This window comes from Lichenostomus cassidix, chromosome 23 (assembly GCF_008360975.1).
Source record: "Lichenostomus cassidix isolate B80296 chromosome 23, HeHo_3.0, whole genome shotgun sequence".
Taxonomy (NCBI): domain Eukaryota; kingdom Metazoa; phylum Chordata; class Aves; order Passeriformes; family Meliphagidae; genus Lichenostomus; species Lichenostomus cassidix.
Window position 1 is genome coordinate 1,615,522 of NC_139503.1, and position 26,483 is coordinate 1,642,004.

At 53.4% G+C, this 26,483-nt stretch overlaps 1 protein-coding gene and 1 long non-coding RNA gene across 2 annotated transcripts; one reads left to right on the forward strand and one right to left on the reverse strand.

Moving 5' to 3' along the window:
- Positions 1 to 973: 973 nt before the first annotated feature.
- LOC146427758 (uncharacterized) lies at positions 974 to 13,999 on the reverse strand. The gene is made up of 3 exons (XR_014856295.1): positions 10,900 to 13,999; positions 8,957 to 9,051; positions 974 to 1,726 (listed from the first exon to the last, which is right to left on the reverse strand). It is a non-coding gene; the product is annotated as an uncharacterized LOC146427758 (long non-coding RNA).
- On the forward strand, positions 1,026 to 26,287 carry RNF19B (ring finger protein 19B). The gene is made up of 10 exons (XM_085081264.1): positions 1,026 to 1,108; positions 14,323 to 14,988; positions 19,872 to 20,077; positions 21,677 to 21,821; positions 22,225 to 22,387; positions 22,886 to 23,000; positions 23,472 to 23,612; positions 23,761 to 23,968; positions 24,895 to 25,026; positions 25,483 to 26,287. The coding sequence occupies exons 2-10, from the start codon at positions 14,435 to 14,437 to the stop codon at positions 25,970 to 25,972; spliced, it is 2,154 nt and encodes a 717-aa protein (XP_084937390.1). The 5' UTR covers positions 1,026 to 1,108; positions 14,323 to 14,434; the 3' UTR covers positions 25,973 to 26,287.
- The last annotated feature ends 196 nt before the right edge of the window (positions 26,288 to 26,483 follow it).

The window sequence follows — 26,483 nt, forward strand, 5'->3', positions numbered from 1 at the left end:
AGGCTGACCTTGAATGTTTTGCACAGCACACGATGCTCTGCAGGTGCTGTAAATTCCTTCTGCTCAACCATTTCGTTCCAGCAAGCTGCTTATCAGGCACTCTTTTGAAAACTGTGTTCATATTTCATACACACAATTATTCAGCAACTATAAAAGGGGAAAATTCCTATTTATAGCACAAGGACCAGCATCAAATAGGACACTGAATTCTCACTGATAGAGGAAGTGACCTGTTCTCTAATGCAGCAATATTTCTGCTGAAAAGAAGCAGCATCTTGAATGGGGGGAGGGATGAAAGCCCTGGGCCATCTCTTTCCATTAAAAATGTGCTGCAGTCCTAAAAATGTATCTGCCCTTCTCCCTTCCCAAAGAAACCATTGGCGACAGGGATTGCAGGAAAACCTTTCACTGTGGATTTGTGGTTAGTGGTAATGAGCCCACCGACTCCTGATGGTCTGGTTTGGAGCTGGTCTTGAGTTTCTGATCAATAACCTGATCTCTGACCTTGATGTGGGGGAGAAGCCACTGCAGAGATGTCTGTGGGGAGTTTGTGCCATCACGGTGCTTGTGTGCACAGCCCTGAACGAGGGAGCACGTGGGGCTGAGGAACAAAGAACTGCCTGGGAGCAAGGAATGGAGGGAGTGGGAAAGTGGGAAGAGCTCAGGGGACATGGGTGGAACTGCTGCAGATAAGGTGGGAGACTGCTCTGAGCCTGCTTTTGTGGCTGCTTTTGCTCTCCCTACACCTCCAGGTATGTTGAGCCCCAAGGCCATCACTGGCCGTTCCCTGCTGCTGTCCCCTGCTGTCGCCCTGTCCTTCCCGCGGTCTCTTTAGGAAGAGCTGCAGTGGGTGATACCAAGCGAGGACCAGAGGATGGGATTCCCCTCCTGTCGCTGTGGCAACGCTGGGCAGGGAAGCAGCAGCAGCAGCAGCAGCGGGATGCGATGGGCGGCTGCGTGGCGTGGAGGGTGCGCTGGGGAGGCTGCGGGGGCCGGGCTGCGGTGACATCACGCGGGGAGGTGGCGCAGAGGGAAGGGGAGTGGGAAAGGGAGAGCGGGGAGACTGCGGAGGGGAGAGCGCTGCACCGGGAGTGGGCTCCGGGGACAGGTAAGGGATGCTCGGGGGCAGCAGGGCAGGGGGGCTCCATGAGTTTGTGCCTCCCTCGGCATCTCTCGGGGGATGTGCTGCTGGGGGATGGCTCCTGGGCAGTGGGAATATTATACAATGCCCGAACAGCCTGGCACAGCAGGGCTTGGCTGTGGGACAGTGAGACCAGGTCAGAGCCCAGCTGGCTGGTGCAGAAAGTGGTGCAGGTGCTTCCCCCCAGGATAGCAGTGTGTGTGTCACTGATGCTGTACTGGGAAGAGCCAGGAGTACCTGCACTTCCAGAACAGGGTAATGGGACTGGGGAGCAGCCCTGGTCCATGTCTGGAGAAGGGGAGCAGAGTTCTCCCAAGGGATTAGAGCACAGATCACTGGTGAAATGAATCAGAAGTTTGAGACCAAATCCCCTGAGCTGCATCTATCTTAGAGCAGGCTGTGAGCAGAGCTGGTGCACTGGGACCGAGCCCAGCAGCGCGTTTGTGGTGGGAATCCTAAACTGCACATCCCCAGCAGCCTCAGCACTCACCCTGCCTGTGCAGCACCAAGAGTTCTGGGGAAGGCAGCCAGGTGCATGGTCACTGCCAGGAGCTCTCTGGATGTGGATCCTGAGGATCTGCAGGCCTGGAAGGCAAAATAACAAAGTCCTTGAAGCCTCTCTGGATGCCGTGCTGCCTTTTAGCACAACGGTTGCATAACGGGATCTGTTTTGTTAGTGGAGGGAGCAAGGGTGACAGTCACCTCTGTGCCCTGCAGCAGCCCAGCCACATCTGTGTGCTCTTGGGTGGAATTTCATCTTTCTTCTTCATCCAAGAGTTGGGCTCATTCCTTGATGCATGTGGGTTCCCAGCTCTGATCCCACAGCAGCGGGGTGTAGGGACTCTACACCTACACTCAGCCCTAGCAAACTAGAAAATGAGTTTGTGAGCACCCCAGTCATCTGTGCTAACCTGATTCTGGCCTGTCAGGATTCTCAGTGGGGATCTGACTGAGGAAAGCACATCTGGGATCAAAAGCCCAGTGCTGGTAACCCCTGTGGGTGTCAGAAACCAGTATGGGGGTGGAGATGGAAGAGGCACAAAGCAGAAACCTTGTTTGAAACCCAAGAACAGTGAGAGGCCAATGCTCCCATCACAATCATTTTGTTGAAATAACACATTTCCCAAGTCATTTAAAAGGTTGGGGGCTGTGACCCAGTGGGGCCACGGAGAAATGCAGCCAGGAATGCTTGAGAGTATAATTGCAACAAGGAACATAAATATGCTTTAATTAGGGAAGCAATTGCTGTATGATGCAGGATACTTCCCCACCAAGGCTCAGATGCTGAGTCTATTGGGACCACTTGGGAGTGGCCCAGGTGGCCATACTGCTGCTTATGGGATGGAAACTGCCAACAGCAACAGCTTGTGCTGCTCTATGGGGTTTCTCTGGGAGAAAGGGGTGGGAGCCCCATGCTTGGAGGGTGACAGGCAGTGCTGTCACCCAGGTGGCAGTGGGGCCAGCTGCATTCCAAGCCTCTGGCATGGACAGGCAGGGAGGGGAGGGCCCAACAGCTGCTCTGTGCCAGCCCTCAGCTCTGCCCAGGGCAGCTGTGCTGGGAAGGAGCCAGCTCAGAATGGGCCCTGCCACTCCAAGTGGGACCTCACTGGGCACAGCCTGAGCCGGGCTCCCAGGGCCAGTTTGGGAAGGGTGCAGGGAGGAGTTAACACTGCTGTTCTGCAGTTTCATCCCCGAGGTTGTGGTTCTGCATGACTAGCAGTGGGACTGCTTCAAAGTCATGTTCCAACTTGATTTTTTTTCAAGGTTATTCAAAATGAGGTGCAGGAATGGCACCAAGACTTCTTACATACAGAAAGGCCAACTCACCCCCTCATAGTCCTTGACCTTCTCCATGGCTCAGCTGGCTCTCCTTGCTTTCCCCCATACTTGCCTACACTGCAAAAGAGATGATCATGTGAACATTACAAAGCCTGGCATCTGCACATCAGCTGCAGCAGCTGAGGCTCTGACATGCTCCCGGAGCCTTCGTGTGACCCTGTCCCCACAGCCATGCTCTGTTACCTGTGTGTTCAGCCCCCACCTCAGGCTGTCACTGCCAGGCACACAATAGCACAGAAACACAAGAACTGGGAACTTGTGCTCCCTCCTGGGAAAAGTGCTATGGATGAGCAAACCTCTGCAGAGACCCAGAGCATCGGGAGGAGCTGCCTTTGTGCCAGTGTCCAGAGAAGGCCCTGGGAGCTGAGCCAGATCCTGTGAGACATTTTAATCCTTCCTATTCCACAGTCTATCTTGGCCATGATTCCACTGCAGTGAATGTTTTCCCGTTCCTTTGTCAGGGGCACTCACAGGCACCTACCTTGTGTTTGTTTTCATTCCTTATCTGGTACCACTGGGAGCAGGCAGGGCAGCAGTGCAGCAAGGAGAGTCAAGGAGAGTGGGAATACACATTCTCACTATTGTCTGGCCACCCTGGAGTCCCCTCGATCCTCTCCCTAAAGCCAGGCTGAAATTTCTCTCTGCTGAGGTAGCTGTTTGTTAAATAGTTGAGGTTACTTGAGTAATCAATAGTTCTCTGGTTCCCAACAGAAATATTATCCCTTTGGCCAAATCAGCTCTTCTATCTTTGCTATAAACCTGCTCCTGACTCTCAGCTCTGGGAGGATCGAGGCACATTCCTGATTTACCTGCACAGAACCCCACACCTTTTCTTTCCTCCTGCCAGCACCACTTTTTCTGTCTGAGGTTAAGCCATAAGGGCTGGAAGCACACGGAAAAATCACTGGAGTCATTGGATTCTTCAGTCTCAGCCCTTCTCTCGGCTCTGTCCCAACAGCTCCTTCTCTGTGCTTGCTTCTCTAAGGAGGGAGGTGAGGAGAGTCAATGGGATCCTCATGGCCAAGGGCATTGCTGACATAACTCCCAGTCCATGGACTCCAAGACAACTTGGCTCAGCTGCTGCCAGCTGAAGAAAAATTGTTCCCATCCCACAGCAGGAGCTGTAGCCCAGAGAACCAGGGCTGGAAGACAAGGCGCCCATAGTAAGGTTCCATGGCTGCACATAAATTTTCCTTGCAAACAGGCAAAGGCACCGACTCCCTGGAGCTGGATTTCTGGTTCCACCCCAGCAGCCAAAGGCTGGGCTGTGGCTCTGGGCTCCAGTTTCCCGTGACTGGAGGAGGCCACGAGGTTTGTTCTGCTGCCGGGGCAGTGGAAACAGCCTTGCTGTGCATTGTGAGCATCTCTGCACATCTCTGTTCTTTCCAAACCAGAAAAGGTCACAGAGACCCAAGAGAAACCCACTTCCCTCCTTCACTGAACTCCTTCTGCCTCGCACATGCTTTTGTTGCCATCCCTTGCTTGCCAAACGCAGGAACAAACACTGGGGTTTGGCAGGGCTCAGAGTCTTGGCGTGTCGGATGGGAAAGAGGCATTCTTGGTCCTCAGCCCAGGGACAGGGCTCTGCTCCACGTCCACTGCCAGATTCTCCAGCTGCAATTTCGCTGCTCATCCCATGCTGAGGGCACTGTCCTGGGGATAGGGAGCACCCCTGGGTGCTGGGTTGGGAATCCTGTGGGAGATCCATGGAAAGCAGGCAGGAATAGCTGGAACAGGACCCAGAGCTACGTGAACCACAGCATGCTGCTGCGGCTGAGCTTCACGCCTAGTGAGAAACACAGGAGTCAGTGCTGCCCTGAGAGGCTTTTCCCAAAGAATGCCTGATTCCAGGGGAGCAGGGAAAGGCAGAGGGAGGCCATGTAAAGCCAGGCTGTCTCTGCTTTGGTTAAATAGGGCTGTTTTTGCTGACAGCTCCTCCTGAGAGACTGCAGGGAGGGATCCTGTAACTCAGAGGGTAGCTGGTAGGCTCTTGGCAGCTACTGCTGTTTCAGTGTCAGGCACTGGACTTTTCCTGGTGCTCAGGGGAAAAGGGATGGCAGCCTGGATCAGAGATGGCACGGCTGATCAGAGAGGCTGCTGCCTCCCTGTTAGAAGGACGCTCTGGAACAACAGCAGGGCCTGATTTCAGAGAAGCATTTGAGGTCTCAGTGCACACTGATCGCCCCAGAAACCTCCTACTCAATTTTCTGCTGTGCACAGCCCAGCCTGAGGCAGCACAGGGGGTAGTTTGCTCAAACACTGGTTAAGACAACCCACAGATGACAAGCCCCAGAGAGGAACGAGTGTTTCTCATGATGGTGAAGGGCTGAGGGAGAGGAGGGAGGGAGAAGAGGAATTTCCTGGCTGTGGTAAAGGTGGGTTGTGCTTGAAGTTAGAGAGAATGGGCTTGTGGTCATGGCATCGGGTTGGGGGAAGGAAGGGGTGGGTCAGCAGCAAAACCCAGCAGAACAAACCCCATTTGCCTTTCCAGGCTGGCCCAGGAATGAAAGACACCAACTACAGCTCCCCCCTCCCCTTTCCCACCTTGTTCTGCTGCAGAGAACAGAGCACAGGGGGAGCAGCCCCAGACTGAGCAGGGGCCTGGCAGCCAAAGGTCTGGCTGGGGAAAGATCTCAGCTGGGACAAGGGAACCCTGAGCAAGCACATGTTCAGAGCGAGAGGCTCATACATTCCCCACCTGGTTAGTGCTGGCTCAGCCCTCTGGAAAATGACACACGTTTTCCTTGCTGCGGGGCCAGAGGGCTGTGCTGGGAGCTCTCTCTGCTCTCCCAGCCCGGCTGCAGGCAAGAGGTGCTGCTGGCAGGGTCCAGGATCACTCTTCTTTCCCCTTTTGACAGCTGTTGCTGGTTATGAAAATGGGAATGTTCCCCAGCCAGTTCTCGGCAGGAACTGCCCTTTCCAGGGCTGACCACAGGCTCTTTCTTCCTCTTCCCACCTCCTGACAACACTCATAGCTTTGGGTACATTCTAGTCCTGGCAAAGCACTGCTCTTCCCTGCTCCTCTTCCTCACATGACACACAGGAGAGGCTGTGGCCTGTGGAAGGGGAATGTTTGTTCCTGGACTGAGATCAATACAATTCTTGAGCCAGTTCTCTTCCCAAAGCACAAAGAGAGAAAGAAGAAAAGTTGGGATCAGTCCTGCAGTGGGATTTACACCCCAAAGTGTCAATCTGTTCCTAGCACACAGATCCTGACACCAGCTCTCCTCTTCCCAGCACAGGATGGGGAGCACAGCTTGCAGAAACATCAGGGCATGTTGTGGAAAGTCATTATTTCTTGTAAAATCTGATGCAGAGTGTCCACAGCACGGACAAAGGAACACTGGGCAAAGCTTAAGGCAGGAGGGAGGCAGCAGGGCTGGAAACTGAGGGTACAGAGCTCAGCAGAGGGGTCAACACCTCTGCAGGCAGTGAGACTGTGCAGAAATTACCACAGATTTCAGCCGCAGCAGGGTAGGAAACTCCAGGGTTCAGAGCCTGAGCCAGTTTCTAAAAGAAAAGAGCAGGACTAGGAAGAAAGGGGAAGGACTCCAGGCTGGCTTAGTGGCGCTGGGCTTGTGACAGCCAGCACTGGTCACTCAGAGGATTGCACAGAAGGGGGTGGATTTGGGCCACATCCTACCCAGCAGCTTGAGAGTTCCTTGGAAAACCCAAATAATTCAACTGAGCTAACTCAGAAAGAAGTGGTCTGGCTAAGACCAAGGTCAGTCTGAATAATTCCTTCCACACTCTCTTCCGCTTTTGTGCAGCGAGGCAGGAAGCTGAAAATTCCCTGGCTGATGATTTTGGGAGTTCAGAGGTCAGTGAGCAGTGATCATCCTGGTTCTGAGGAACAGATGAGTGTGTTAGCACCCAGCCCTGCTCTAAGCTCCCTCCTGACTCCTTAGCACACAACCACAGAATTTCCTGGCTTTTTGTTTCAGAGCTCAGGGAAAATTTCTGTCACCAGCGCTGAGTTAAATTAAAAGCTGGTAAATTCAGGAGGCTTCTTGCAACGAGGCACTAACCTTTGGAATTGCCTCAAGAGCTAGTTAAGTCAAATAATGATAACTGGCTTGGAAAATCCTGATGGTTTTATGACCTTTCACAATGTCTGTACTTCTGTACCCAGATAAGGGGCACCACAATGCTCCAAGACACGACCAGAGGGATAAAGGAAGAGTTCTCTTCCTGTCTTTCCCTGTCCTGGTGTGATTGCCATTGCTCAGCTCTGTAAAGCACGGGAATTACCCCAGGCCAGAGCAGCATGGTTGCAATGCTGAGCTCACCACATGGCCTGTTCCCAAAAACCCCACTTCAGGATGAGAATTCAGGTCTCTCCATGACCTCCTGGCAATTGAGGGAATGTGGATGTGGCCACTGCTGAAGGGGCTTCAGGAGACCCTGGTGAAGGCAGTTATGCTCTTATCCTTGGAAATTCCACTGAGACATTTCCCTTCCCAGGTGCTTTGTGGGATTGAAGCCCAAACCTCCTTGGAGGCCAAGCAGCCACAGGGACAGGCTTCACCCACCACCTGCCCACAGCAGCAGGTCCCAGTGGTGCTCAGTTCACTGGAGTTTTCTCCCACTAGCAGGTCACTGTGAGCAGCAGATTATGCCCTGGCAACAGGGACACTGCAACATGCAAGCCCCGAAACTGCAGTGCCTGCTCCACTACACAGCAAAATAGGTCGTGCATCAGCAAATGAAAAAGGACAGATGGTGTCTGCTAATACAGCTTAGTTTATGGCCTGCAGGATTAACTCACTAGTTGTCATGTCTGCAGAAAATAGGAAATGGGTGGGTCGGCTGGAGGAAACGTGTGGTGTGCCCAGCCCTACCTGTGCTGTGGAGTGCACAAGCTGGAGAGGATCTCAGAGATCCTGTGAGGTGTTGAGATGCTGCTGAAGGGCTGACAGTGTTTTTTGGGAGGTCTGGGTGCTGGAGATAGTGCCTTGTACCAAGCCTTCCCATCCATCTCGGATTCCCACACTCCCACTGCAAAGGTCAGCGCTGCAGGGATTGATGCTGAGCCGAGCGGGGATCTCCAGCAGAGACAGGGACATCCTCTGTGGTCTCTGCTCCAGCAGCTCTGCAGGAGAAGCCCACAGCTTCCTGTCCTCTGCCAGCTGCAGGACAGCCTCCAGTTCAGCCTTTGAACTCCCAAGCACCCACGTGTCTGCAGGAGTAAGACAGAAAGCTGAGGCAGAAGCCTCAGGTCTTTTCAATGCCTTCTCTGTGACACACTGTTCTCCTTTCCTGGAAACCAGGCCAGTGCCTCACTCTGTTCTCCTTGCAGAAATCAAACCCTGTGCCAGAGCTCTGCCTTGTGCATCTGCTCTCTGAAGGGCAGAACAAACTCTTCCTTAGCTCTCCATGAGTGCTCCTCCTGAAGATTTCACCTTGATCGTGGCACCTCTGCTGTGGCCAGGTTTGCTCATGCCCTGCAAGATGCTGAGCATCCCAAAAACCAGCTGCCATTAGGGAGATACTCCAGAGCCAGAGTTCCTGCCACGCCACACTATGCCATCTCTGTGCCCCTTGGCCTTCTGCTGTCACAGGTGTTTGTCACCACCACCTTCTAACCACAGCCAGCCTGGGGTTTTCTCCAGTGATTAATTTGCCTGTGTTTATGCCAACACCAAACACTTAATTGTCTGTTTAATGACTCAGGTGAGGAGGGAGTCTAGCTCCTTCCTCCTGCTATAGGGATCTGGCCAGCCCTATCCTGATGGCAGCATCCTACAGTGCTAAACCTTCTCAGTTATAAATCATGAAGGGTAGCAGGTCACTGGGAAGCAGTGACTTGAGAGCAGGGATCATTGTCACTTCTATCCCCAAAGCTGTACAGTGAGCGTGGAGGTGAATAAAGAACCCAGAACAGCCTGTGCTTTTATTACAAAAGGAAATGCTGCTTTTGTAGAGGGGGAAAGCATGTCAGAATACTATTATAAGTAATTGCTTAATGATCCCTACCTTTGCGTCATTGCTGAAGTACATCCGAGTCCCTTTTTGGGGTCTCTCCTCAATGCACGTGTGTCACCAACGGGGCCAACCCGGCTGCAGGAGCCCTGGAGGAGACAGGACGGAGGAGCTACGTGGGCATGAGAGCCTCCACATTCTTCCCCCTCGAAATCTCCCCACCTCCCACCTCTTTTATCAGCTGCTGACAAGACTTGCCATGTGTGTAGGCGGCTCCCAAGCTTACAAGATGATTCCCCGCTCCCCCCACCTGCCATCCATGAGAGGAGCGCTCAGGATTTCGGGGAGGGGGAGCGCAGCGTTCCCCCGGCTGCCGGCCTGTTCTGCGAGGCCTGTTGTGATGCTTTCAGAGAGAGCTCCATGTGGTAGCTCTCTCCCAGGATTTCACATGACAGCCTCTTCCCCGGAAAGTCACAGCAGGGAGTGGAAGATTGCTGTGCGTGTGGGTGTTAGGAGGGAGCAGAGTGGGATGGGGAGATGGAGGGGAGAGGAGGTGTAACCACAGACTAAACCAGAACAAGTCCTCTTGGAAGAGCCTTGCAATTCTGGTCCCAAAGCTCCCATCTCCTGCCTCTCCCTCTTCATTTGAAAGAACGTCTATCTTTGTTAAATCCAGCAGAGGAAAGAGGAGTCAAGCAGAATTATATCTTTCCTTCCCTGAACACATCTCAGGGGACCAGGAGAGGCAAACAGAACATGAACTAACTGGATAGAGCCAGCGAGTGTGTGCAGTGTGCACACTGGGGAGAGCCCTCCCCAGCCACTGGTGTCTTCCCTGGAGAGACATGAGTGGCCGTTAATGACATCTCCATCTGACAAACGATCACAGTGCATGTCATTACGACCCAGAGCTTCCCCGAGGCCCTGCCAGAAAATGACCCCAATGAGCTTCAGTTCTTGCAATCACAGCTGCTCCCCGTGAATGCTCAGCGTCCCTCGCCGCAGAGCTCGAGGCTCTCTCGGGGTTAAGCCTTGCTGAATGCCTCAGGCAGGCCAAGACTGACATCCCTGCTCTGGAGGTGGGACCCCAAGAAGAGGAGTAGGGAAGCCCACATGCTCCAGGCACAACTCTTCAGGGCAGGGAGCTGGGGTGAGACCTCACACTGCACCTCTGAGAGGTTTAAAATGATCTCTGTGCTACTTGGATCTGTCTGTCCCTTTTGTCTTCCTCCAGATGCTGTGAGTGCAGCACCTCTCAGGTGGGTCCCAGCAGAAAGACCCCTGAAACTGCCATCTGCATTTTGGCACCCTGATGCACCTGGATCCCTTTAACAGCCCTGGCTGTCCCACCTTAATAGGGCCAAAGGTCTCAGCCTGCCCAGCAAAACCAGAGCTGAGTCATTCCCGAATGTCCCTGTGCAAAAACAAGGAAGAATTGCTGGCGTAAAGCTGCTCCCCTCCTTCCCCCATTCCATTGCTATCAGCAAGCAGCAACACGAGCTGGATTTTCTCTGAACTCCATCTGCCCTGCAATGCAGTGTGTCCCCCTTGAATAACCCCCTATCCCTGCCTGGGGAAAATGGGAGAAACCCCTAGGAGACCTACGGAATTCTGGATAAAAGAGTCAGTGCTGGGGAGGGGTTCACACTCGGAGGTTTAAGGCAGGGATATGAAATATAGCTCATAGGGCAGTGTCCTGAAATATATTTCAACACCCCCCGTGTCCTGCAGGCCAGGGAGGAAAGCAACAGGCAGGTATTTACCATACCTGCGATATTTGGGTAACCAGGAAGGGGGGACGGTGGGCAAAAGGGATGTGGTAGGAGCTGGAATTTCAATTTTATCGGCTGCAAACCCAAGCCGACGTGCTTGCCAGTGTCCCACCGCAGCGATATTCCCGGCCAGGCACACCCCAGTTCCTCCATGCAAACACTCCCAGGCTGGGTTTCACAATCCCTTCCCGGCAGCCCAGCCCCTGCTTTCACTCTCTGAATTACCAAGGGGAATTTTCATTGCATCACCAGAAGCTCTTCCTCCTCGACAGCGACAGAGCTGTCACTCTGCTCCGCAAGGGGTTTTTGGGGTGTGGGTGACGGCGGTATTTCTCTGGAAAGAGAAATACCTCCCAAAAGCAGGTCCAGCCCTGCTCAGCCTCCCCCAGCGGCTCCATCCAGGCTGGGAACGGCACTGGGCAGTGTGGGGTGGCTCCAACCGGTGCCTGGACAAAGCTTTCTCCCTGGAAGCCTTCCTGGGGGATACGGCGCTTTCAGGCAGCTTTAAAAGTCGCCTGTGCCAAATCCAGCGGGGTCGGAAGTCAGCAGTCTTCTAGCTTTCTGCCAGCGTAAGCAAAAGCAAATTTGCCTATTGGAGCTGGGATTTGCAGAATGATTCGCTGCAGCGTTTGAATCCCCCCCCCCACGGCCCCCGCCTTCTGTATCTTTTTTGTTTGTTTGCTTTGGGTTTATCTTTTCAAATATCCCCCAGTTTAACGGTCGGGCTGGTGGCAGCTTCCCTGCAGCTCCGGGGAGGGGCTGATCTGATCTCACTCCCAATCCGGTGACCTTCCAATCAGCCTCTTTCCTTTTCTCCCCGGCAGCTTGCTTTCCTGCCGTTTCCTTCCAGTTCCTGGCTGTTTGTTTTGGGGTGGTTTTTTTTTGAATCAAAACAAACTACCGGGTTCAAACTGCTAGTCAGGAACACGCTGAGCAGGAGCCTTTGCTCCTGGCAAGGGCTGTGGAAACTCGCCATGGAGAAACACCTCAGCCATGGAGAGAACTTGTTTTTAAGTAGCTGTGATGTCTGGACCACAGCAGGGTCCGGACAGTTGGAAATCTGTGTGTCAGGACTCCAAAAAAGCACTGAATTCCCTCAAATATCTAACCACTGGTAAGAGCTCTGCACAGCTTGGGAGCAGGGAAGATAGCTCTGAAGTCACTCTGCTTTACCCTGGCCTCCCCCAGCCCTGTTGGTATCGTGATTCCTCATATAAGGGAATGAAGAGTCATTTCTGCCCCACCAGCGCGTTGCAAGCCGATGCCTTTCCCAGGAACTCCAGATGGTTTTGCTCTCTGTCTCTCTGTGTCTGCACTACCGGTAATTCAGGCCTGTCTCACATTAGCTTTTGAGCTGAAACCTTCCCACAATTAGTTACAGTCTGTGCTCCTGTGCTGCAGAGGACGTAGGGCTGAGCTGGCAGAGCGCTGTCTGGGAGATCCGTCCCACACACGAGTCCTGTTCAGGTTTCTCTATTTCAGTCAAGAGTGTGATTTTTTCTAGTGAAATCATCAAAGCAAGACAGTCTTTGCTACAGATGGGCAGCAACAGCCATTTAAAGATGCCTCATACCTGGCTTGTCTCAGACACTAATAGTTAATTTTAATATAATCTCGTTTTACGCCATTACAACATCTTTTTCTTCTTCATCTGGCCCTCCTTTCCCAAGGAAAAGGATCCTTTTCCTCTGGGAGCTCCACACCACAAGTGTCAGGGAAATGTTAAGAATCTTCATGCCTGTCCAGGGACCACAGCTCAGCAACTCTATGCTCAGGGACAATGTGCTCCACAGACACCCTCATAGCATCCCTGCTTCTCTTGGAGCAGAGCTGTTTGGCCCTTGCCAAATTAACTTGCTAACTAACAGGGTTTTTGATCCCAGGCAGGAATTTACCACTCTGAGGCCAAGCCTAAGTGTGGTCCAAAACTTCCAGCTGGTCCAAAGCCCCATGAGCTGTGGCAGGAATGTGAAAAACTGACAAATGTCTGGGGAATGCAATCTCCAGGGAAGGACTTGGGTGTAGCAGACATCTTGGGATAAGCAGTAAGGGAGGGTGTATGGCAGGCACAGAATTAATGGAAAGGAGCACAGGGAAAAGCAGGATTGCTGCAGGGCATTCATGAGAGGAGGAAGCTTCATTTGTGCAGGTGATTTCTGCCTTCTGTGCCTTCATTCACCCATCAGACAGGGAAGTGTCATCATTATCCCTGCTGTGCCGACAGATCTGGGGTCTTTGCCTACAGCAATCTAGCAACACCAGCACCGAAATCCAGGCTCCTCATTCCCATCCCAGCTCTTAGAAGGATCTCGGTAATAATAATCATGCAAACAGGCTTTGCTGAGAGAGATGATTTCAGGAATGGCAATAGCTGGGAGACAGTGATGGAGCCACACTTGTCACATGAATAACCACAGTCTGTCCAGGCAGAGCTGACAGTCTAAGGCAAGGCAGCTCCTTCTGTGCTGATTTAAGAGGCTCTTCGTAGACACAGCAGATCTTTCTGCTTCACCTCCCCAGCATAATAAAAAGCAGCATCCTTCCTGTTAGTTTATCTGCCTTTGGATGGGATATGAGGCTGGCAGACCCCTCTGGGCATAGGGGAACCCTGGAAGGAAGCGGAGGCTTTTAACTTTCTGCATGAGTGCAGTAAGAATGTGGGTTGTAGTTTCAGTGCCTCTAAACCTGGCACTCGGGGAGGAGTTCCCAGCTGAGTAAATTTTTATATGATCTTCAGAAACGTTATCAAGGAGGGACACACAATGAGGGACACATAATGAGGGACAAGGTGCTCCATTGGGATGGATGGATTTAGAGTGGAATCCTGAGGTTACAGACACCCCTCTTTGATGAGAGATGTTAAAAAGCAAATTGCCCCAGGTTTTTTTTTAACCGAAACCTTTTTTTCTGCATAGTCCAGGCAGAAGATTCCCCCCATTCCAGGCCCTAGGTGAAGCAGCCATGGCAGTGCTGAGGGAGGGATGTTGAGGGGAGTCAGGGGCTGAGAGGAGATCGGGAGCTGAAGGGAGAATCCTGGAATAAGCCGAGTTGGAAGGGATCCATCCGGATCATTGAGTCCAACCTCGGGAACCCCACCATGTGCCTGAGAGCGTTGTCCAAAGGGAGATGGGATATTCAGGGAATCAGCGTGCTGAGGGGAAAACGGGAGCACTGAGGGGAGCCAGGTGTTGAGAAGAGCCAGGGCGCTGAGGGCAAATGGGGGGCTGATGGAAGACAGGGCTGTTTAAGGGAGATGGGGGCACTGAGGGGAGCCGGGGGCGATGACGGAATCGCGATGCTGAGGAGAGTCGGGCGCTGAGGGGAGCAATGGTGCTGAGGGGAGCAATGGCGCTGAGGGGAGCCAGGGGCTGAGGGGAGATGGAGGCGCTGAGGGGAGATGGAGGCGCTGAGGGGCTGGGGGTACTGAGGGGAGCCCACAAGCAGAGCAGGGCTCAGCTCTCCATCACTAAGATAGTTCAAAGCCACTCAGGGCACCGCAGCCCCGGGACAGGGACAGGCATGGCAGACACCGGGGCTGCCCGGGGGCGTTGCCCACAACCGAAATGGCGACGGCGACAGCCGCGCCCGGTGCGGGGCGGGACGAGGCGGGGCTGAGCTCACCCGGCCCCGGCGCCGCTTTCGTTACAGCGCGGCCGAGGCAGCGCCCGGCGGGACGCGGCGCCCGGAGCCCCCGCACCGATCCGCTGCTTCCAACCTCGGACCCCGCCGCCGGTGACACCGCCGGGCCACCCTCGCCGCCATGGGCTCCGAGCGGGACTCCGAGTCGCCGCGCTCCTCGTCCATCCACTCGGCCGCCGCCAAGTGCCCCAAGCCCGGCCGCCGCCGCCGCCTCTCGTTCCAGAGCGTCTTCTCCGCCGCCGCCGCCTCCGCCGCGGGCGGCCGCCGCCGCGCCAAGGCCGAGCCGCCCCCGGCCGCCCCGCCGCCGCCCCCCGCCGCCCCGCCACCCCCGCCGCCGCCGCCGCCCCCCGAGGAGGCTCCGGTGGTCCCGGAGGGCGAGGAGGAGCTGGAATGCCCGCTGTGCCTGGTGCGGCAGCCGGCGGAGAACGCGCCGAGGCTGCTGTCGTGCCCGCACCGGTCGTGCGGGGCCTGCCTGCGGCAGTACCTGCGCATCGAGATCACCGAGTCCCGCGTCAACATCTGCTGCCCCGAGTGCAGCGAGCGCCTCAACCCCGCCGACATCCGCCGCCTGCTCCGCGACTCCCCGCACCTCGTGGCCAAGTACGAGGAGTTCATGCTGCGCCGCTGCCTCGCCGCCGACCCCGACTGCCGCTGGTGCCCTGCTCCTGACTGCGGGTGAGTGCTGGGGGAACACGGGCTGGCCGTGGGGTGCTGCCCTTCCCGTCCTGGGACAGCCGGGGGAACGGGATCTGCTCTTCTCCCCATCCCGGGACAGCCTGGGGAGTGGGGAACCCGGTGTCCCCGTAGGGTGCTGTCCTCTCCATGGTGGGACAGCATGGGGAGGGGGAAAACCCTGTCCTCTCCATCGTGGGACAGCTTGGCAGCAGGAAACCTCCCGTCTGTCTGTCGTGGGAGGTCTTGGGGAAAGGAGACACCCGCCCTGGAGGGATGCTGGCTGTCCCCAACACGTGCTGGGATAGCTGGGTGAGGTGGGAGCCACTGTCCCAGGATGTCCTGGGGATTGCATCTCAGCTGGGATGGCCCTGAGACCCACTGTCCTGCCCATCCCCACGTGGATCCCAGGTCAGCACAGGGAGGGGTGGCTCACCCTCAAAGGGTGCTGCTGCTAATACACTTCTGGTCCTACTTTGCCCCATGAAGAGCCCTCACTGCAGGGGTTCTTTGCTTATCTACAGCCTGATAGGCCTTGGGTACCAGAATTCCATCTATCCCTATTATCTCTCTAGAGCACCAGGATTTGACCTTGGGCATTGTGAAAACACAGACAAATCGGGTAGGAGTGATACAACTTGAAGGGGGTTTTAGCTGAGCCATTGTTTCCCCAATTTAACAGAAACCTCTTTTTCTGCACAAATGGGAAGTGTGGAGTTTCCCAGCTGTGTGTTTTGCCGCCAGCCCTGGGGACAGTGCATGGGGACAACGCTGCAGCCTCCGGTAGTGGGGAAAAAGGAACCATAACCAGTCACTTTTTCCCAGTGAGGACGTGAATACATGGCAAAAAGGAGTGATGTTGACTCATTGTCCGTTGCCCAAGTGAGAAAACGTCTGTCTGTCCAGAAGTCAGCCCAGCCAAGCTCGATGACTGTGTAGTTATGAGCGTGTTGCTTTCATTTTCTCTTCCCTTTTCTTTTAAACGAGCTCTGTTAGGTTTCTGTTTTGGGCGTGAGCCAGAGCTGCCTGGAAAAGGGCTTTGTCGGGGAACTTAAGAGAAGTGCTGTGAAGTTGAGCTGCAACTCAGCTTGGATGGCAATTCTGGGTAGCAGAAACATGAAAGGAAAGTCTGACCTAGTAGTCGGAATGGAAAAGGTGGTGGGAGGATTGTGAAGATTTAATCAGAGCCTTGTAATAGGCATCCTATGCAAATCAGTGAACCTGGCTCGGGTTACCCATTTCACGGCCTCTTGAGCATCCTGTATAATGGCTTGCTCCCTTCAGAGGGTGAAGTTAGCAGCAAACACCACCTTTGCTCCTTTTAGAAGCCAAATCAAGTGCGAGATCTTGATATTTCAGCGGCGCTGGGGATCAGATCAGGGAGATAGAACAGATTGTGCTGTCGCGGAGGGAATGCCTCTGCTGGTAACCAGCGAGAGAAAATCCGGTTCCTGCTCACCGAATCTCAGCTCCTTGACTTTTGTGATGTTATCTGTGCCCAGGAAAAGGTGTACAAACAGCGACGTCACCCAGGCTGGCTGGTTGGAAGGAGCCAACTCCAGCCCGGCCCGGAGGGCGTTGCCTCTGTGACAGCAACCCAGCCTGAGCCTGATCGCTTCCTCTGGGGGGGTTTGGGCAGGCTGCTGTCACACACGGCTCTTTCTCTGAGCAAAAGCCTCCTCCCTGGTTAGTCAGTGAGCAGGATGAGCCAGGTGACCTGCTGGCATCCTCCTCCCAGCTGCCCTGAAGGGCAAGAAGCGACCCGGGGACTGTTGGAGATGTTGGAGACAGCTCTCGTGGACCAGCGCTGCTGGTGTGTGGAACAAAGGCTGTTGGAATCAGCCCTCCGGCAGGGAGAGGAATTAATCACCCTATTCATTCTTCCCAGCAGAGCTTGTGTGGCTGTGCTTATGTAAAATCAGGGTATGAATTATTTACAGCGGGCTTTCCCCGCTGTAGTAGTGGTGGAGTAAGGGAGTAGGTAGGGCTGGGGGCACGGCAGAGTGATGATTGGCACGGAATGTCACCCACCACTGTCACCAAAACCCCGGGAAAAACACAAACTCTCCAACATCTTCTCGGCGCCAGAGAATCAAGGCATTGCTTTATTCAGCCCAGGATGTGCGATAGAAATTGTTTCATCCACGCACGCCTGGGCTGTGCAGTGAAAATCCTGTCATCACATCTGGTTCTTTACCAGACTTTCCACGTTTTCACACATCAAAACCCCAAAGAAATTCACGTCAGTTGGTCTTAAAATACACAACGCTTAGTATTCAATCTCCTATTGGTTATTGATCCCTTTGATGCTAATTCGGTCCCCATTCTTTGGTTCTCTTATCGATCTCTTCCCAGACCAGGTGTCTCCAGCCACACCAGGGGGTGATGTCTGTTAGTGTTTGTTTATCTCCTCTGTACCTCCTGGCTATTCCCAATCTGTCCATGTTCAGCTCATCAAACCTCACCTCTTTTGAAGAGAAACTTCAATTCCCCTCCCCCTGGACAAAGGCAACCAAACCCCTCTGAATTTACCAAAAAAATTTTTTAAAGTTCTATAATTTCCAACACCACCAAGGTGTGCAGGGCTGGGGTATCCCTGGCTGTCACCCCCACCGAGGTGGTGGCATCAAAGGGCTGCAGGGCTGTGACAGACAAACCTGGAATATCCATCCTGCCTTCCTCACATCCCGCAGCGTTTCCTAAATGAAAAAACCTGGCTGTGCTGCCCGGGAGGAGGAGGAGGAGGAGAACACAACACCGGTGCGTGTTGCCATGGAAACCCTGGTCAATTGATGCGCCATCAATCGCAAAACATATCATTTTCTGTGTTTGCAGCTTTGTTTTTTTCCCCCCTTGCTACAATCAGGTGGTATCGCTGTCTAGTGTTTGTCACACTTCAGCCTTCCCAAAAAGCTTGGGAGAATGACAGAACCTTTAAAGAAAACGGAGCTGTGTGGGCTGAGATCCGTGAATGGGCAGGAGGAGGGACGCAGGAAACTCGTGGCTGTCCAAGGAGTGGGCTGGAAATGCGATTCCTGGGGTCTCAGGAAAACACTCACATAGTTTTGTGGGGAAAACTCAGGGAGGAAAAATCAGTTTCCCTTCTCATCTTCTGGGATTGTTGCCGTTTAAGCCAGGAATGTGTCAGAGGTCAGTGGAAGAGGAGAACCACTGTCCATCCACGTCCTGCCATGATAATTCCTCAGCATTTCACTTCAAAACCCACTTTCTAGTTGACCTTGACGTGGAGATGTGTTATTTTTTCCCCCAATAGGCAGTCCTGGAGCTTCTTTCACCACAGCTGTGGGCTCGTGCATGATATTTGCCATTTCAGCTCCAGCAATAAAATATAAATGCTGATGGTTTTAATTTCTTGAGTGTTTAAAAAAACCCAACGTTTTGAGTGAGGAGTTAATTTAGAGTGTGGGGTTGCTTAATATATTTCACTGAGCTCTCCTAGCCTGCTGTTATGGTTTGAAATAGCAGTGTCACAACACAGCTGGGCAAATGAAGCTTTTCCTTTCTGTTTTGCCAAGGGTAGACTGAAGGGTGAGGACATTCAGTGGGATATTCCTTAGACAAGGTGAGCAGGAATCAAGTTTGTCCCTCCCAACCCCCCTGGGCCATCTGCATCATGAAATTATCATATAGAAACACAGAGTTTGGGTTGGAAAGGATCTAAAACTTCATCCAGTCATGGAGTGGGACACTTCCCTCTAGACCAGGATGCTCCAAGCCCTGTCCAGCCTGGCCTTGGACACTTCCAGGGATGGGATTTGCCTGCCTCTCCTCCTGCTGGGCTCAGGTGCAGTTGTGTGGATGCCCAGGTAGAGCTGCAGCCGTGCCTCCCGGCCCTCAGATGTTGTTTCTTTGGCGATGATGCCGTAGCCTGGCAGGATGAAGTTGCTCAAACTCCCACGGGATATGAATCATTGTGGTATGACACATTCAGTGGTTCTCACGCTGCTGCCTCTGAGAAGAAGAGGCAATACAACTCGAGCCACACGAGCTCTAAATTTGAAGCCCTAAATAGGAGTTATTCTCCCTCTGACCGCTAACAAAAATACTGAGGATGAGCAACAAAAACACCCTTTGCCGTATGGGTGTTGCAGGACTGGGAAGGCACTTCTGGAATTGCTCACAGCAATGGGAACAGCCTCATCCTCAGTGACTGTCAGATTTTTGTAGCAGTGCTTTGGTGATGCTGCTCAGACTTCCGTGTGCACAGGACACTTCCTTCTGGGAGTGTCACACTGCTGTCAGAAGGGAGCTGGTTGAACCTGGCCTCTCACTCGATGATTTTACTCCAATTTTGGCTTGTTCCAAAGGCAGGGCATTGTTCTTCACCACTCTTTGGTAAAGAAGGTCCTGTTGAAAAAAAATTGAGGAGATTGACGGGAGCTTTCTTGTTGACATAGGCACATAAGGAACAATTATTCCACTTTTTTAGAATCATTCAGTTGATAAAAGTGCCCAGGACAACCTCAGCTTTCCCATAGGTCTGTCCTAAGGAAATGAGGGATGTGTGTGCCTGGAAAGAGCAGCCTGAGCCTGTCCTAGGAGGAAACAGCAAGGAGTTAGCTGGGCCAGACAAATCTGAATTGGCAGTGAGAACTGCCAGCAGTTACCGAGGAGAGAACTCAGGATCTCAAACTGCCTGCATGAAAGGTCCCTACCCCGTGTAACCCAATTAGCACTGCTTAATTTCAGGCCCTGCAGCGTGAGCCACAGGCCTGGAACGTGCAGAAATGTGTCTGGTGTGGAGGCTGCTGTGCTCAGAAATGAGCTGGGAGGGTTGGGCTGGTGGCTCTGGGTGAGCTGCCCTGCTGGACAGCTGAAGAAAAAGCCTCTCCCTGGCTAACTTTGTGTTTCCATTCCCCCTGCAGGTACGCCGTGATCGCCTACGGCTGTGCCAGCTGCCCCAAGCTGACCTGCGAGAGGGATGGCTGCCAGACAGAGTTCTGCTACCACTGCAAGCAGATCTGGCACCCCAACCAAACGTGTGACATGGCCCGGCAGCAGCGGGCACAGACCCTGCGGGTACGGACCAAGCACACCTCGGGCCTCAGCTACGGACAGGAGTCCGGGCCGGGTATGGATTTAGCTATTTTTCTTAAAATATCTCAAATTAAAAGAGGCTCACTAGGTTCTAACTCCTTGCCCTGCACACCCTGATTTTTTGGTTGCTCAGTTGTTTGTGTGTGTTTAGAAAAACACACAAACACACAAACCTCGCTCCCCTCGAAGCAGGGAGATGTCAGAGCACTGAGTGTCTCCAGCAGCTGTGAAACTCAGAGTCATTTCCCCTCCTCCTGTGCAGTTAGAACACATCTGATCTCTTCCAAGAGCGCTAAACAGATCAGTAGGTGATGATGTGCTTTTTGGGTCCTTTTGTGTCACGGCAACTCCCTCATCCGCCCCAGCCCTGCTTGTGGCTCTTTTGATCTTGGATGTTCTTGCTTTTTTGCTGATCTAAACCCTGAACAAGCAGTCACTTTCTTACCGTTGCAGCTTCAAATTTCCCTGGTGTGGTTGTGAAGAGCAGCAATGAATTCAGTAATTCATGGCCAGCTGAGTGTGGGGAGCTCTGTCTGCTCTGTGCACTCTTAGGTGTTGGTAATGTCAGGTATCAAAAAAAAAAATGCCAACCCACAGGCTCCTCCACTGCCTGGTAGGAGCTGCTGTGTCTGCTGAGTTTGTGTTCCTTAAAAATAACTGTATTGACTCTGGAAGTGGGCAGTGAGGCCATTTTTTAAAGCCCTGCCCTACCCCCAGACAAAGCATCTTGTTTTTCCCTTCTGTGCAAAGAGTTTAAATGTCAATTCACTCGGTGTGGAGCTGTCGTGGGTGGTTCTGGGGTGGCTTAGTGGTGTGCCGAGGTCCAGCATGCCCCAATTTAGAGAACCCTAATCATGGACAGCACAGATAACTGCCACAGCCAGCAGAAAAACCCAGTGTGTGAGTTTTTTCTATCCTGTTAAAAAGATCCCTGCCAGGAGGGGCACTTAGCCATGGAAAGGGAGGGTTTTGAGACAGTGGTTTCTCCCCACCCCGCTGTGCTGGATCCAGCGTGGTGATTAATAAGGTGTGAGCTGGGCTCTCACAGCTGGATCTCATCTTGCTGAGCTCTGCAGGGGCCAGCAGAGCCCCGAACCACTGCACAGCCATTGCATAACCACGATCAGATGACTTCTGAATTAAGAAAGGGATGAAAACCCCTTATCCTGCTCTGCCAGCAGCAGCCTGGGGCCTGGGCAGCCTCTGCAGCTGTGTGTGGCTGCAGCCCCTGCTGCCCCAAAGGCCAGGTTTGGGGTTTCTCCTGTTCTCCCAGTTGCTGTGTTGTTCTTGGCCCATGAATCACCTCAGTGGAGCAATTCAGTAATGGCTCGTTGTGCTGGGCAGGTATGACCTGTTCCCTGTGTTTAAGCATGAATTCTGGATTAAATCCCATTCCAGATTAGAACAAGCCTTTCAAAGTGGCTGTTGTTCCCAGTCCCTGCTGTCAGTGGGGTCTGTCACATCAATATTATCCTCTCTGAGATAAACCCAACACAAACCAACCCTGTGATCAGCACAGACATTCTGCTGCACAGAAAACAAAAGATTTTTCATCCACAGTGAGCTTCCCCTGGGTGATTTTTCACCATCCCAGCAGAGATCCCAACTGAATTTCCATGTTTCTTCCCTGCAGCTGATGACATCAAGCCGTGCCCTCGCTGCAGTGCTTACATCATCAAGATGAACGATGGCAGCTGCAACCACATGACGTGTGCTGTGTGTGGCTGCGAGTTCTGCTGGCTCTGCATGAAGGAGATCTCGGATCTGCATTACCTCAGGTGAGCTGGGCAGCAGCACGTGCCTCTCTCAGCCTGTGTGGATGGGTTGACTGCCTGTGTTGGACTTTATTCTCCTGCTTCAGCAATCAGCTGGAGAAATTTTATTGTTTCTGACCCGAAGAGGTGGACTTTGTTCCCACTTTGTAGTGTTCAGATGCTTTCCCCACACTAAAAAACCTCCTGATACAATTGCTTTTGAGAGTTTGTGGTGTACTGGATATTAAACATAGACCCAGTAGTGTGATATTCACCCTTTTGGGGAAAAAAGACAAAAAACTTATTTGTGTAGTCTACCTGCTTCCTAAGTTTTGCCTTTTATTCACGTGGAAGTTGAACTTGGGATTCTCAGGAACATTTAGCAACTGCTGGCATGTTAATACAGTTTTTTCCCCTTTCCATGAAGCCCCTCTGGCTGTACATTCTGGGGCAAAAAGCCATGGAGTCGTAAAAAGAAGATTCTCTGGCAGCTGGGCACGTTGATCGGAGCTCCTGTCGGCATTTCCCTCATCGCTGGCATTGCCATTCCTGCCATGGTCATTGGCATCCCCGTGTATGTTGGGAGGAAGGTGAGTGTGGGGGGCAGAAGGGTTTGGGGCGTGCTGGGGGCATCTGACCAGAAATTCAGAGCTGATAGGAAGGGTGGATCTCGTCACAGAACCAAAATTCCGTTTTCCAAACTTCTCTTATCTCCTGGGCTTTGTGTGGGCAGAGGGAAGGTGGTGGCTGATAGCCCTGGTAGCCCTTCAGGCTCAAATTCTCCTGAATGCATTTTGCATTTCTCTCGTGCCTCTGCCTTGCCCCAGGAGCACCCAGAGGGATCCCTTTTGAGCCCATCCTGTGGTGCTGGACTGAGGGACAGTGGGGAGGAATGGCACATCAGCACTGCACTTGTGGTTGCTTCTTTTTCTTAAACACAGACCTTCCTGCTAGACCTGGTCTGTGAGGAGATCTGTGCTCAAAATGAGCTTTTTTAAGGGTTCATGCAGCTGGCAAGGCTGTAAAATCACATATCAATGTCCTCTGGGTGTCTGCTGTGCTCACCTGGTGCTTTTTTCTTCCATCAGATCCACAGCAGGTATGAGGGGAAGAAAACCTCCAAGCACAAGAGGAACTTGGCCATTACTGGTGGGGTCACCCTGTCTGTCATTGCCTCCCCAGTCATTGCTGCTGTCAGTGTTGGTAAGTGGGCTCAGCCCTGCCCCTTCTGCTGGCCCAGTAGCCCCTGAGACAAGTGGGTAGCCCAGCCCTGTGCCGTGGGGGTGGCCAAGGGGCAGTTTGTCAGTGCAGCTGTGTGTTTGTTCAGGCACAATGCTGTGTCTCACACCCAAACTCATCCTGATGTGCTCTGGCTGGCCCAGAGCCAGCCCAGGGCTTGGCTGGAGCACCAACTGCCTGTGCCACAGCCCCTCCTGGAGTCACTGGCCACACAGAGCTGTCTCCTGTCATGCTTTGGTGCTGATATCTTGGGGGTTCAGTGCTCTTGGGGTTCCCTCACTCAGCTCAAAGGCCTCCTCCACTATCTGTCTACAAAACTGTGAACTGGGGCCTTTAAAAGCAGCAAAAACACAACTGAGAGAGTCCCTAAAAATCATTTCTGTCTGCCCAACACGTCCTTAAGCTCCTCCTAACCCAGCTCATCCTCTTCTCCAGGAATTGGGGTCCCCATCATGCTGGCCTACGTCTATGGGGTCGTGCCCATCTCGCTGTGCCGGGGAGGTGGCTGTGGGGTCAGCACAGCCAATGGAAAGGGGGTGAAAATCGAGTTTGACGAAGATGATGGACCTATCACAGGTAATAACTGGAGCAGGGAAGGGGGTGAAGCAAAATACTCTTGTAATGAAATATTTAGAGGTATTGATGTCTCCCAAATCCGAGTTGAGACATCACAGCCGAGCGTTTCTGCTGCCAATTCCAACCCCTGTGCTCTCCATCCCCGCAGTGGCCGACGCCTGGAGAGCCCTGAAGAACCCCAGCATTGGAGAAAGCAGCATTGAGGGGCTGACCAGTGTGCTGAGCACCAGTGGCAGCCCCACAGATGGGCTCAGTGTCATGCAGGGCAACTACAGCGAGACCGCCAGCTTTGCCGCCCTGTCGGGGGGCACCCTGAGTGGGGGAGTCCTCTCGGGGAGCAAGGGGAAGTACAGCAGGTAAGTGGACTGCTGGGAAAAGCAGAGCCATTCCCAAGGCCTCTTGGGGTTGAGTGGGTTTGTTTTGGGGAGCTTTACAGGAAGTGTGAGTGAACCTGCCTTGGTCTAGGGGTTGTATTTTTATATCTTGGTCTGTTGTAGAATTAGCAGTTCTAGGATGATCTGGAGCCCAGTGCCACCCAGCGTGGTGAGGCACTGGCACAGATTGCCCAGAGAGGTTGTGGGATCCCTTGGAGATGTTCCAAGGCCAGGTTGGATGTGGCTCTGAGCAGCCTGGGCTAGGGCAAGGTATCCCTGCCCATGGAATTGGAACAAGATGATCTTTAAGGTCCTTTCCAACCCAAACTGTTCCATGATTCCTTTTCTGGAGTCAGTGCCAGTCTAGTCCTCGCAAGGAGGACAAATCCCTCCTGAGCTTGAGACCACACAGCTGATGCTTCAGGGTAATTTGGAGCAGCACAGAGCTCCTGCACGTCCTTCTTAAAGCTGCTCCAGCCTGGAGGCTTGGATGCTTCCTGTTCTCCAGCTGCCTGTAGCAAGCAGGATCACGGCTCTCCAAGTCAGGAGGTTACACCACAGCTTTCCTCCCAACTTGCCTGTGAGTCAGTTTGCTGGGTAATTAGAGCCACGTGTTGATAGGGCAGCCAGGATGTAATCATGGCTCCGTTTGAGATCCGTGGAAATCAGCTCTTCGCAGGAATCGTGTGAGTCATGGATGTAAACACCGCTTTACCTTCGTCATGGAAAACAGAATGAATTTGCCTAAATGGAGCCAAAAATGAGAATAAGGGAGAGCAACCACTGGGGTTAAAATCCTGTCATGCTGAGCTGTGCCAGCTCACAGGGATTCTTGCTTTCCCATGAGGAACAGGGACTGGTGGATGCTCCTCAAGGACATTTCTGAGGAATCCTCTTCTTTCCTGCAGGCTGGAAGTCCAGGCAGATGTCCAGAAGGAGATTTTCCCCAAGGATTCGGTCAGTTTGGGGGCGATCAGCGACAATGCCAGCACTCGAGCCATGGCTGGTTCCATCATCAGCTCCTACAACCCCCAGGACAGGTAGGAGGATATGGAATGCTGAGAAGAGTGTTGGAGGTGGATGTCCTGGAAAAATCCCCTCTCTGTGAGCGCTGCTGTGGGTGGTGGATGATTGTGTTTGCACCAGGCTGCTCTGCTGCCGCTGGCAAGGGGATCCATCCTTTTCCCTGCAGGGGAGGAGGGCTGGCAACAATTTGGGAGTGAGTGGTGGGGAGACTGGGGAGGAAATGTGCAGCCCAGCAGCCTCAGGGGTTGTTCTGGCAGTTTGGGGGACCCTGGGGCTTTCCTGGCTCAGCCTGGGGATATTTCCTGGCTCTGTCAGGAGGATCCAAGGAGAGCAGCAAGTGCTGCTGTTCCGCAGCTCTCGTTGGGTGATGAGCTCATGTTTTGTAGCTGTGATCCTCCCAGCACAGCGATGTGGCACCCAGTTGAGCCCAGTAACTGCTCCCAGTAACGTGAGGGTGGTTGTTCCTGCAGGGAGTGCAATAACATGGAGATCCAGGTGGACATCGAAGCCAAACCCAGCCACTACCAGCTGGCCAGCGGCAGCAGCACAGAGGATTCCCTGCACGTCCACACCCAAATGGCAGAGAACGAGGAAGAGGAGGACGAGGAGGAGGAGGAGGAAGAGGAAGAGGAGGAGGATGGCGAGCAGGAGCAGACGTGCAAACACCAAAGCTGTGAGCAAAAGGACTGCATTGCCAGCCAAACGTGGGACATCACCCTGGCCCAGCCTGAGAGCATCCGGAGCGACCTGGAGAGCTCGGACAGCCAGTCGGACGACGTGCCGGACATTACCTCGGACGAGTGCGAGTCCCCTCACTGTCAGACTGCAGCAGGCTGCCCTCAGACCCCCAGAGCAAGAGGTGCCGAGAGCCCAAGTGCCCACCTGAGCCACTGTGCCCAAGCCGAGGGCTGCCGGCTGGATGAGATGGTCCAGCTGGAATGCATCGAAGCCAGAGTGTGACCTGCTGGGAGAGCACTCCCTGTCACTGTCACTGCAGCTTCTGGGCCAGGGTTGTGTCCCTGTTGACTTCTGTTTGCCATCCTCCAGCTGGCTCCCCCAGCCTCGCCTCGGGGAGCTGCTGGTTCTTATATGGCGGGAAAAAAAAAAGGAAAAAAACCCCACGAATCCTCGAAATCCTTGCCCTCTTTTTGTTTTAATTTATTGGTTCAAACTCTGTGAGGTGTGTAAGAGTGTAAATATGTACGTGTGTCTGTATGTCTGCAACCATCCTAAGGGACTCTTGGAATAAAGACTCTGGTTGTCATTCCACCTGAATCCAGCTCATCCTTTCCAAAGCTGCAGGGAATCTTCCAGCTGCCTTTGCCCACATGAATGCTGTTGCCAAAGGCTTGGGAAGAGGAGAGGTCTCTCTTCTCCCTCTCCCTGTGCAGCAGGGCTGGGTACAGGTTAAAGGAGGGGGAAAATGGGAAAAAACCCAAATTTCCAGCACATCTGGGTGTATGAGGATGCT